Source organism: Drosophila subobscura, chromosome E (assembly GCF_008121235.1).
Source record: "Drosophila subobscura isolate 14011-0131.10 chromosome E, UCBerk_Dsub_1.0, whole genome shotgun sequence".
Lineage (NCBI taxonomy): Eukaryota > Metazoa > Arthropoda > Insecta > Diptera > Drosophilidae > Drosophila > Drosophila subobscura.
Window position 1 is genome coordinate 7184042 of NC_048531.1, and position 13327 is coordinate 7197368.

Genomic DNA, 13327 nt, shown 5'->3' on the forward strand with positions numbered 1-13327 from the left:
GTCGCATCATAAGAATCACAATTTAACCGCGCTGATGAATTGCCTGAAAGGTTCGGGGCCATGTGTGCACTTTTTGAGAAGCCAAACACAATGCCATTCCTAATCCTCCATCTCGCTCAGTGTCTCTCTCTCTCTCTCTCTCTCTCCTTTGCACTTAATTGAAGCACACAAATGGGAAATTCTTGTTGCCAGCAGAGTTTTGCGCCCAAAGAGTCGCTGGGACATGCATTTGGCCTCATTTTCATTGTGTTGCACCCAGGCAGGCAGGCAGGCAGTCTGGCAGGCAGTCTGGCAGACTGGCAGCCAGCACTCCCCAAAAGTAGCCTGCGTCAAATGTAATGCACTCACACATGCAGCAGCAGCAGCAGCAGCAGCAGCAGCAGCAACAGCGGGTGGCTGGGGTTGGCAGACATTGCGGGAAGCTGCGTCATTTGGTGTCCATTAAATCGTTTCGCTCTCACAATCCGTGATGCTCGGCTCTGCCCCCACGTTGAGTGGTTATTGATTAATCGCACTGCCGCAGCACAGACACCCCCCCCCCGACTGTGTGTGTGCAGTCAAGTGTGCACGGAAGCGCCAGATAGCTGACGTTCCCCTGCGGTGGGGCGCCTGCTTTAAGTCGCGCAGCCCTTGAGTTAACCCGTTAATGTCGATGGGGGCGATGCCGGAGGAGAAATGTTGCTTTAACACGCAGCAGGGCAGAGATTTTTCACACAAATTAAGGTTCCTTCATACATAGATACATCCTTGCCACTCCCATTGTCGATTGGCGGCAATCAGCGAGGTTGGCCCCTCCTGCCGCTGACCCAATGTGCAACATGCAACATGCATTCTTCACTCGCCACATAACCATGATTGCCATTGTTTTGTTGCGTTGTTGATTTACTACTGACCCGATTTTCGGGCTTGTCAACACAATGGGCAGGGGCGGCGGGGTCTGCTGTGCCCCGCACTCTCTCACGTGGCTGGGGCTTGGGCTCGGGCTCGGGAATTTGACGCCGCTGCCCTCCAACTATGTGCAACTAATGGTTACACTTTGTCACCCACACGGCGCGCCCACTTGCATAACTTCAGGCGCCATACATACATATATGCAGGCCTTTGTTTTTGTAGTTTTTGGAGGGTACGAAAGGGAGGGACGTGCAACAGACAGACAGCCACCGCCACCCACTCCAGGCCCACTAAAGTTGAAGGCATGTCAGGCGCAGGAACCAGCACCAGGCATGTGCCTAAAGTTATGCGCCCACATGCACATTTTTTGTGCTCGTTTTGCTGCAATTTTTCGGTTGCTTTCTTTTTGCTTCTGCTGCGCGCTGCCTTCGCCGAATTGTTGCATACTTTTTGGAGCATGTGTGGCCGTAATTTGCTTTCCTGGGGCAGGGGCAGAGACTCCGTTGCGATCCTTCCGCGGCCATATTGCACTTTAATTTGACTCTTGCCTTGCCCTAGAACCATCTATCCATCATTTCAAATCAGTGGAAGTGTTCCAGCTGGGGAATTGACTCTCAATGGGGCATCAGAGTCCCTCAATCAAATATCCTTATCGCTGCGCATACACTTTTTCGTGTGCTATTATTTCGCATCTAATAAAAAAGGAACTCTCGCCTTTTGTATTCAGTGATTTTTCATTCAAACACGACAATCCCCCCCCCCCACAATCCCACTCGAACACTCTCTCCTTCACTCTCCACTCGGGAACGGCATGGACATGGACCCTCCTTCAGCGCTCTCTTTGGGGCTTGATATTGAGTGCACTTTGTCAAAAGTTATTTTGCAACATTTGCTATTATGCGCTCGATAACAATTTTATAACATTTTCTTCCCCTTCGCCCACACCCTGGCCACCCTGGCCACCCTGGCCACCCTTGGGTGCAGTGCCGTGTTGAGGCCATCGCAATTTATTGTGTTACATATATTATAATTGTGTACTGAAAAATGCATTTTTCATGACATAACCAACGACCCGGCATCGGCATTGGCATTGACAGCACCCCCCGAACCCTCCTCCTGCTGCTGCAGCGTGAGTGGTGCATCTCTCTCGGGCTCCTGCCCAACTTTTGGTTGTATATTTTTTTGGGTTGAAAAATTGCTTTTCCCCCAGCAAGCCGACTCAGTGTCTGTCTGTCTGTCGCGCTCTCTCTGCGGCCTGCGTACGCACCGAACTCGTGTATATTGGATGTACTCGTAGATTGTTTGCGACAGTAATTGGAACACAATGTTAAAGAATGAAATTTTAATTCGATTGCCGATCGGAGGTCACCATGAAATCCTGAAGGGCAGCAGCGCTCGAAGGAGTGGCAAGACAGGGTACAGCCATGGCCAAACCATTGCAAATTCTATGCATAATCGCTTAATCCTTCGCATTGATGGTTGAACGTATTCGATCAGTCTTTTTGCCTGTAGGTTTTGAAAAAAAAAGAAATTCCCAACATTTAGGTTGCATTTCCCTTCATTGGCCCTTGGGCTTGTGTGTATTTTGCTGCCCACCAATGGGCTTCCCTCCCTGCCATTATTATTATTGTTTTGCCAGCGAGTGACATTCCAGGCGCAGGAACTGGCTGTAACCCACATGGCACAGTGCCAGTTGTGGCTGGCCATTGTCTCCAGGCTCGACTTGGCCTTGTTTCGAGCCCACTTGATGACATCGAGGCGAAGCAACTTAAAGCCGCTCAGCCGTTTGCAATTTTCTCTTTAGATTGTTGTCCCATCCAAGGCTGGAAGTAAATCGAATTAATCACAAATCCCTCAAAGGGAAGAGCCTGGAACATCTATCATTTTCGATGTGGGAGTGTTTATCGGACCTGCTTATCGATTAGAATGGAACCAAACACACACGCGTAGGAGTGTGTGTGTGTGGATGAAACTGAAAAATTATATTAAAATTGATAGGGCCTGTTTTGCTGGGCGGAAACAATAAAAACGAAGCAGGGGAGCGGCAGGACAGAGCAGAGCAGGCTGCTGAAGGATACACAGATGGGCATAAAGAAGAGCAGCAGATTATCGCATACACAAAGGCAGAGAGAGAGTGGAGAGAGGAGAGGGAGAGAGGAGAGGGAGAGGGGCGTAACTATGGGGGAAAACTCATTCCGAACTGTGGGTGGCGGAAAGAGTCTCCCAGTTCCTGGTTTTCCTCTCTCTCTCTCTCTTTCGCCCACCAATCATTATTCAATATGTTGACTTTTGTGCTATCCGCATTTGTTTCGCTCCATGCCACATAAGTCATGCGGCTGGGGGCAGGGGCGCTGGGGCAGGCATGCCAAAGACAATGAAAAATTTGTTCAAGTGGCTTACAGTACAAGCTCCACACCCCCCCAACCACCCAACCACCCCAGCAGAGGGCGCGTCGATGTGGAAAGTGTGATATTGAAAGGCTGGAGCCAGCTCCTGGCCCTTTCCTTTGCGCTCTCCTTCACGTTTCACTTCATAAACCGTCGAAGTTGTTTAACTTTGCATTTGTCGAGCTGGGCCCATGGCTCTGCAGCGACTCCAGCTGGGCAGCTGCAAGAAAAGTCGCTCTTTAAATCTATAATTTGTTGCCTGCTCTGACCTCTGAATGTACGCTGCAAATCTCTCAATAATCTCTCAATAAATCAGGTCATGGGACACCACAGAACATGCATTTTTGGCACGGATTAGATTCGTCTTTGTCAGCGGTGCAGCAATTAAAATTTATGAAATTAAAAACAAATAAATGCTACGACAAATTTAATTATGCAAATACATACACAAATGTTGGGAAAAAGTAGCAAACTTTTCCTTCGCTCGCTCTGTGTTCGCTCGGCTTATTTATCTGTATTTATTTTCCGTTGAGCGCTTTTAATTTTGCCGCAGCCACAGGAATCAATAAAACGACCGCAGATGAATAACGATTTGCCCTGGCACAGCATCGAATCCAGCAACCCAACCTCATTGATGCGAAACATCCATAATGTATTAATTTTACTGGCGGGGCAAGCAACAAATGAACTTGCCCCGCACGTTGTTCGCCCATTGCTCTTGTTTTGTGAATTTAATTTTCCTTATGTCCCCTCGTCCCTGCCCGCCTCATTCCTGTTGCTGTTTTGTGGCAAACCGAACAAAGTTTTCGTATGCAAAAGCAGCAGCAATGATTTCATTTGTATCTGTGTCGCTGTAACTGTATCTGCAGTGGCCAGTGGCCAGTGGCCCTCCGATAGTTTAGCATTGTTGCGGCAAATTGGTAAAATTTGCATACCATTGGCATTTATTGTTTATGCATTGCTGCCATCAACATTCCCATCATCATCATCATCATCATCATTCTGCTCGGACGCCATTTAAATTGTGCCAATTACATTTTCTGGTTTTTCTGTACGCAGCCACCTACCCTCCTCTCAGGTGCAGTCGTTGCTTTTATTTTAATTGGTATTTGAATGCTGGCAAATGCTAAAGGGGGAAAATTAGTGAGAGCTCTTATAATTGCATAGATATTTTCCACTGCATAGAGATGTGGTCAGGTCATGATTACCCTGATCTGACTTGTGCACTAATGAAGAAGAAAAACTAATTGAAGGTTTTCACTTGTATAGCATCGAAGGGGGTAAATGTCGGAGAATGCAAAGAGCAAAAGAGTAGCAGCAATGCAAAGCAATGAAGCAATGAGGAGTTCGAGTGCGTGTTCGTTATTGTGGATCGTGAGTTCGAGTTCGATCGCTGTCGGATAGCGCTAACAGTAAGCGGTAACAGGCTGTTAACATTGGGCTTTAACAGCGTCGTTTCTCTGCTTGTGCGTCTGTATGGCTCTTCTCGCAGCACTGAAGTAACTGCTGTTCTACATTAAATTCAGTTTTAATATATGCTAGACACAGTCCCTTGGTGCTAGCACACTCTGCCCCACTCGTGACCTCATACAGTGTCCAAACAATTGGCTTGTGATACAAAACATAGTTTGTCGCTTGCATAATGACAGCTCTGTTACATGTTACATGTCATAAGCTGCACAGACAACAGACAACAGACAGCAGACAACAGACAGCCAACAAGAACAACAGTCAATAGATTCTGAGGGAGTCGCTTCGCCACATATGCATTGATGATGTGCGTCAAATGTTGTCCTTGCTGTTGGGCAACAAGGCGGCTGCCTGTCCTGTGATTTGGCCTATGTATGCGGAATCTCTATGCTTCCCTCCCCTTCCCTTCCCTTTCCTGCTACTGCTGTGCCACTTGTCGTTGCCGCAGATTGCTCGCCTGTTGGCTTGTCATTTTGTCCAGCCAGCGGTTCGGTTCGGCTCCTCTCCTTCATTTGCGAGTATTTGTTGCCGCTTGTTTGACAAATTGATCGCGTGATATGTTTGCCCAATGGCTGCCATTGTTTTTGTTTTTGTTGCTGTTGTGGTGCGTGTGGGGGCAGAGGCAGAGGACCGTTACATGGGCCACCATTTTGGAACTGGCGCAGCAACAGCAACAATCACAACTTGCCAACGGTTAAATCCTTGTTACGAACACAAAGGAGAACAGGAACATTTGACTTTGACTCCGAGGCTGCCTCTTGCTAGCTACAGTTCACAGCTCACAGCTCACAGCAACGTAACGGTTATGAGTGGCGAGTGGCGAGTGGCGAGCGGCGAGAGAGTGGAGGCCGTGGAGGCGACGTCCTGGCAACGCCAATTCGTTAAAATTCTCCCTCAGCTTTGCTACTAATTTTGTTTGCACACATGCACGGGACACACAGTGTTTGAGAAAAGTATGTGTACGTTCGCTGTCTCTGTGTGTGTGGAGTCCAAGTACCACAATCCTCTCTCTCTGTCTCTCTCTCTCTCTCTGTCTCGTTGTCTGCATCCCCGTGCTCTTTCCCTCGCTGTTTGCTGTGCACTCCAAACACTGCAGACAAAATGCTGTCGAAATTTCTCGTCGACTGATGTCTCTATTCTGTGTGTACCCCAGTACCAGTCCCAGTCCCCCACTCCTTGCTCGCAGTTAATCCGCCCAGCGTTATGCAACTAAGTTTCTCTCTCCATGTGTGTGTGTGTGTGTGTGTGTGGAAAATTAATTAATTTCATGTGCAAACAATTGCATGAACATTGTGCTTTACCTTTCCTTTTCCTCTTTCTTTATTTTTTGTTTGTTTTTCTGTTGGTGTTTTGGCCCCATCTCCTCAGACTCTCGAAACGAATGGGTTAACTCTGTCGCTCTCTGGTGTTTGGGCATCACTTTAATTGGCTTAAGGATAACCATTTGCTAACCATTCTCCATTCTCCATTCACAGATCTCTTCCACATGTGCCAATTGCGTGAGAGCTGAGGAGGGAAACAACTCCAAGGATTGAGACGAGCCGAAGGATTGGAGCATCGAAATCCATACAAAAACACACACACAACTCCTTGGATAAGTGATGAAGTCATGAGACCGACATTCGATCGACGCCTCTGGATATTATTGTTCATTATTTCAGTACAATGTAAGTGCACGAAAAACTGTTGGAAAATCTGCGCACCCCGCACCCCTAAGCCGCCAATCTCATTTCATATGTGTGGGTGGGTGTGGCATAGAAATGAATGGCCCAAGTGGCCTTTGGAGGGCAAGTAGCTCGTATATTCTGGCAAAGGCAAGGGCGGAGGCAGTGCCGGCCACTTTGTATGCCGGCAACGTGTGAAAAATAGTTCACAGATAATCGCAGTCAGGCAGGTCACATTATTTATGCGCCAGCACACACACACACACACACACACACACACAAACACAGCCTCAGGGCCACCCCGCCGCACCCCCCTTTATCAGCTTGATATTCCATGCCACATACAGCAAACAAAGCCATTTCTTTTGTGCCGAAAAACAGGGTCCGCATATCAATGGCAATGGTCGGTAAATAAGCCAGAGGACAGGGGCCCTCTCTGCAGCCGTCTAATCCGTGAGTAATATGCGATTGTCAATGTCTATTAGGTGCATGCGGCGTATGAGTAATATGCCACAGAGACAGAGAGAGAGAGAGAGAGAGAGATGCGCCCATGTGGCATCACTGAAATATTGCCAGAAATTGCTCGCTTAAAGATTGCTTTTCAAGCTATTTTCATTGGACATTTAACCGGTCTGCGTGGGGTCACTTGAAGGTTGCACTCCAAACAGAGGGACACCAAGAGCACCCGCCCACCCACAGCAATGCGTGCAACGAGAGGGGAGAGGGGCAACACGAGTCGGAAAGAAAATGCCACAGAATGAAGGGAAACTGAAACGGAAACGGAAATGCGCGTTCAAGAATTTTAATCTGAATGCGCAATTTCGCGTGTGATGTGAGCTGTATGCCAAAAAAATGGGGCGCACACACACACACACACACACGCACACACACACATGTGTCAGCCTGCATGCCCCGCTGCGGTACTCCTTGGAATTTCACGCGTTTATTTGCAAAGATTACGAAATGCGACCGCCGGTTTGCCGGCTGCTAAAGTTTTTGTATGCGTTTCCTGCGAGCTGCCGGCACTGGCGGCGCTGCCTTTTTCCGGCTCTGCACCAAGTCCCTCTCCATCGTTCTGCCACCCTTCTGTGTGTGTGTGTGTGTGTTTTTGTTGCCCCTGTTTGTTTGTCCCTCCGTCCGTCTGCTGACTTGTTATGCATGCAAAAGTCTGTGGCAAATACACAAACCGAACCAGGGGCGCTTCTTCACCCACGTTGCACGATTCCACGGCAGATGGAAGTGACATGCGAAATATTTTTGCATAAAAATGTTTGTGCCCCACCACACCAGGGGCAGGGAGTGGGTATTCCTTGCCACATTCTGCCAGCTGCATCTACGTTTCTGTAAAAGCGAAGAAAGTTTTTAAATTTTAAAGCATTTCAATTTGCGTATTTTTGACGCACACGCAGGTCGAGCATGAAATTTGTCAGATAAATAAATGGAAATTTGTTGCCAGCATTCCCTCTGCCACTCCGTTGAGCAGGAGTCCTGCTCCTACAGGCTGCTGGGACTGGGACAGGGGCTGGGGACTTAATGTCCGGCATTTTATCTCATGTATTTAAGCGTCGAGCGTTTGCTACGTGCCCCAAATGCTAAGGATTCTCTCCGTCCATGGTACTGCGTGCAGTTCAAGGCGACAGCGAACATCATCATCGGCAGGAGCATATTTCATATTTAATAAAGTGGTGTTTTGGGTCCTCTTTTATGTGGGGGAGCAGCCATTCCGCCGATGAAATCAAAAGATGATCTCCCTTGGCCCATTCCAGGGACCATCTCTGGGCTAGGTAATAGCTCGTAGGTTGTTGCTGGCCTGCTTTAATGTTGCCAGCTCGCTGTATTTTCGATCAATGGAATTGTGTTTTTGTGTGTGCCTGTTAAAGTTACAGTGTAAATTCAAGAACACGAAGAACCGCAGCCGCAGCTCCACCAAAAGTCGAGAGTAGCGTCGGCCCTCGAGTCGGCCACTCGATGGGAAACTGCAACGATGATGATAGGATTGGGAAACGAGCTGCCCGAGTCTGTGTCTTAGTTAGCCACTTTTCTTTTATATCAAATGCGGCTTTTGTGTGCCTCAAGTGGGCGCCCCCCCCCCAACCAGCCCCCGACTTTTGTCTGCACGCTAACCAACTCCGGCGGCGCCTGCCCCATGCCCGACAAAAAGGGAACGAAATATATACTGGCGCTGGCTGCAAGTTTATTTTAAAAGTCGACTTTTGTGCGCTCAAGTTTACTTTTGTGGCGGAATTACTTTTCGGTTATTTTTGTGGCCCAGTCATCGCCTTTTCCCCACCCCCGCCCAGCATAAGCATCAGCATCAGTATCCTCTTGCAATCCCTCTCCAGTGGCGCAGTGGCCGAGGCAGCATTGTGAAGATCTTGGGATGAGACTCGTCTCTGAGCGGAGTTTATTATGTCCAACAGTTTGGGAGTCGATGCTGCCGCTGCTGCAGCTCCTTCTTGGTCGAAATGCAATTATTAAAACTTTTTCAAGTTGCTCTCTCTTTTGTCCTGAACTGAAAATTATAGCCGGAGCGGCGCCACTTCGCTGTCCATAGTTGTGCTCCCCCCCCCGGTCATCCCTTGGCTTTTCTTGGCCTTCTTTCTTTTTGCTCTTGCTGTTTAACATGGCATAGCAAATGTAGTCCATTGAAAAGTTCTCCTGCCGAAAGTTCCACTCAAAGTTTTCGTTAAAGATGTGCCACGAGTTCTTTGGTAAATGGAAAAATGTTGCTTTAAGAGCGGGTTTTGTTTTAGCCGGAAATGTGCAAGGCATACGGTGGAGGGGGGAGCGGGGGAGCGGGGGAACCCGAAAACACGAAAGGCGGAAACGCAGCTAACAATAAAAGCCAAAAGGGGCATAAAACTCGAACTTCCGTTTAGAATTTCGCAACATTTCCAACCTCCTTTCTGGACCCCTTCCTGCTGCCAGCCATGTGGTCAACATAACATAACAGACGCTGGCAGCAGCAGCGCCCCCGGGGGCAGGGCAGGGCAGGGCAGGCTCTTCCTCTGCCACAGACCGACAAAAATTGGCCGCACACTAAATTGCACACCTGGGAATTAATGCGGCGGGCACTCGAAAGGCGTTTTCCGAAGTTGAATTGCACGCGGAAGTGGGAAAGTGAAAGAGTGGAGGAGTGGATAGCGGATAGAGAACAGAGGGTGTGCAGCAACAGCAACAAACTTGCAGAAGGTGTGAAGGCCAACAGCGTGAAAGAAACAGCCTGCTGCTGCTCCTGCTGCAAAGTAAAAGTCAAATGCCTTTTCACTTCGTCTGGAGAGAGCCCCATTGAAATACGCCGCCGCTGCAGGCCGTGCTCTTCTTTTAGCCCAACAAAAAGTAAAGAAGAGAATTTGCACTTAAACATGGAAAACAGTGGGCTACAAAAGATTGTGCACGGTCAGAGCTAGACAACTGCCTCTTACGATAGGCTTCTTCTGCTGTTTACCAAATGGAATAAGAGAGTATCAGAACTTGCAAACACAAAAACAAATACAGTACACAAAGAGAGAGGGAGACGAGACTCACATTTCGCTCACTAAGCAATGGACCCTCTCTTTTTTTTGCGATCCTCTTTGATGCCCTGCGTGTTCGTTCTCTTCATCGCAACCGTAAATACAACAAAAATTGCAGCCCTTTTGTGTGTTGCTTGCGTTCGAGTTCGATCAAATGTAAATTGAAAGCAGCTTGTGGTTGCAGCTCTTCTGTGTTTGGTTGCGCTCGAGTTCGATCAAATGGGAATTGAAAGCAGGTTGTTGTTGTTGCGTTCCTTTGATTTCAGTATTGATTACTTGCGAGTCGTATCCACCGTTAAATATTCCTTATTTTGCTGTGTGCGATGACTGTATTGACCGACTGTGGACACAGACAATGTGTCTTCTTATTTGGGATTTTTCTTTTGGCTTTCTTTGTGCTTGTTCCCCGCCTCTTTTCGGCGTTCTTTTCGTCTTATGTACGCAAGAGGCAACTGAAAATAAATTAAGTGGAAGTAAGTCGGCAACGAAGTGATACATAATTCTTTGTGCTTTTACATTTCCCTTCATTTCTGTGTGTCCTTTTGGGAGGGCAGGAAAGTCTCTTTGCTTTAATCGTGGGCTGGCCTTTTGAGGATGTTAATTAGTCGCCTTTCGCTCTCTGAGATCTTCCGACTATTAGCCGTAGGCCGAAAATTCAGATATAAATCAAGGCGAAACTTTAATTGAACTTCGGTGTCCTTCGCCTTTGAAACTGTATACCTCAACAGGAGAGAGCGAGTGCCGAAAGAGACAGGGAAATTGGCACCCAAACTAAAAGGTAACTTAATATACCGTAATTTGGCTTTAATGACCAGCCTACGGGTGGAGTGGAGGAGAGTCCACTTGGCGCCTAAATAGCCTAAATAACTTAATATCAACCTGAAACGCCGTGATTGAGAGGACTGCGCCGAGGACTGCTCTGGGGGCGGTTGTTGGAGGGGGCCGGTGGCTGCCTTTTTCCACCTTATTGCTACTTAACTAAGCCAACGATATCATTTTATTACAAACGAGGCCAGGACCGGCCAACTTGCCAAGGCTCTCAGTCGGGAATTTCACTTTCAACGGAGCTGTTCGAGCTTTAACAGCATCGCGCCCGCTCCTTGGAGCTTACTCTGGTTTCTCTCTCTCTCTCTCTCTCTCTCTGTGCTCTCCATCCAGCCAGACTCTCAGAGGCCATTAACGTGTTTCGTTTCATTTAACTTTTACGCTCTGCTTCCCCACTGGGCGCCAGGAATCCCACTGGTCCCACGTCCTACGTCCTGTTTCTGCGTCCACGCTGTGCGCTGCTATTTAGCACGGGGACCGGCACCGTTGTGTAAGAACCTCCCCCCTCCCATGCTCCACGCTCTTAGTCGTATCTGTGGCACACGAAACTTTTACCTGCTGCACGCTTGACCCAACAAAGGACAGCGACAGCGACAGGGACAGAGACAGGGGACAGGGGACAGGGGAATGGGAGACTGCCACTGGCAGTCGCTGGGGTACGTGGGAGTGGGTGACCTTCGCCGCTGACAGCAGCCGTCATTAACCTTTCATGCTGAGGGAGCGAGCAGAAACAGGTGGCAAGCAGGGGCTGTGCTTCTCTCCACTTCTGTGGAAATCAGCAGCCATCGGAAGTTGGGACAACAAAACTGAAGCCAAAACTTTCTCAAGTGCTGCGAGACGATGTAACATTCCCCCCCCGCCCCCAATGGCATGGGTCTCTCTGCTTGTTGTTTCGCTGAACTTTTGACTGCTGTTGTGGGCTTCGTACCACACCGCTCTTAGGTGGGGCTCACAACTGTATTTTAGGTAATTCTGCTTTAATGCGTCTGCTGGCACTGTGACAGTTTCCAGTTGGTGCATTGACCCACTTTTCGTTCGCTCTCTGCCCCTGTCCCCCTCTCCCCGCTCTCTCTTTCTGTGAGCAAACCGCAGGCCGCAGCGGCATATAATTTTTGGCAACCACAACTGTGTCTGTGTCCGGGTGCTGGCTGTGGTGCCGCCTTTTCTGGTGTAGTTTTTGCCATTAGCCAAAATGAAATGATAGAAAATCGAGGTCAGACCTCGCAAAACGATTCATAATCTGAGCACAACCTTGGGGCAGCTCTTTAATGTGGCAAAGCGCTTAAACTCGCAACAGCAGCCCCACTCCGGGGCAATGTGCATGCACATAATATCCAGTCAGGGCCCAAGGCCATACACACTGCACTTAGGATCGCATTTGGATGCATTTCTTGGTGCAAAATCGATAACCAACGCGGGGGGGAAGAATGACAATGTGTTTGAGGGGAAGCGGGTTGGCTGAGAGTGTAGAAACGAGTAACAACTGTCGTGTCCCGCTACATACTCATAAACGTAATCATGATGAAGCAAAGACAACTACAATGTCGACTGACTGCCCTCGAGTGTTTTATCCTTGACAAATCCTTGTGCAACAATCAGTCGCAACAGCACAAAATGGAAAAAATCCACACAGGCAGAGACAGAGAGAGAGAGAGAGAGAGAGCGAGAGAACAAAAGAGAGGCAGTGAAGAGAGGGAAAAGGCAATGCCAAATGCGCAGCAGAATGTCTAAATGAGTGCCAGGACGCCCAGGATCCGAGGAAAGGGAATCTCTCTGGCTGGTGGCACTGACAATGGCGACCACAAATCGCTTGATGGTGGTCCGGGCGGGGGTGTGGTTGGGCTTTAAGACACAACCCCACCTTCGGGCCACCGGGGGCCCTTGCCTTGTCCAACCCTGCAGCTCGGTGATGGATGACAATAAACCAGACAAGCGATGACGACAATTGTTTGTTGCCAGTCTCTTTCGCCCTCTCTCTCTCTCTCCCTCTCTCTCTGTGGCTCTCTTCCCATCATTATCCCGCTTGGGCACTACTTAGCGGAGCATTTGTTAGCCCCAAACAATGGCAGTGCCGTGGCTCATGGAGCCACAAGGCCTGACTTTTTCCACCATTAAAGTTGTGCTTTAAAATGCGTAAAATATTAAGGCGAAATCGTTAACTTAAAGCAATAGAATTTATATTTAATATATGGATACATATATGGAAATGGATTACGCTGAAGCTGGCGACTGCTTCCGCTGCGCTGTCGATCCATAAACTGCTTTCGATGCGCTCCTTTTCCTGCACTGCTTCATCGGCTCGTCTTCCCTCGCTTTTCTATTTGTTCCCCTTTTTCTCAGTTTTGTGAAATTTGTTCTGCCGCAGTTTAGCATCGTGGGGGGGCTCCATAACGGCACCTTCTGCGCATTTGATGTTCTGTGCTGCTTCCTCGTCGTCCAGCCTTCGTTCGCGTGCCGCCACCAATTTGTCGAACATTTTCCTCTGCTCGTGGGTGACGCAGGCCACCTTCACGCCGCTTATCATGCAGTTCAGGAGACTCTCCATTGCATTCCAGTCCACCGGCTGTCTTACTTC

At 48.7% G+C, this 13327-nt stretch overlaps 1 protein-coding gene across 3 annotated transcripts in view; it reads left to right on the forward strand.

Moving 5' to 3' along the window:
• LOC117892477 overlaps positions 1-13327 on the forward strand; it is a 135274-nt gene that overhangs the window by 52780 nt on the left and 69167 nt on the right. For all 3 annotated transcript variants that reach the window (XM_034798730.1, XM_034798729.1, XM_034798731.1), the window contains exon 2: positions 6224-6415. In XM_034798730.1, the coding sequence (XP_034654621.1) occupies positions 6358-6415 (58 nt within the window). In that variant the 5' untranslated portion in view covers positions 6224-6357. The remainder of the gene's footprint in view (positions 1-6223; positions 6416-13327) is intronic.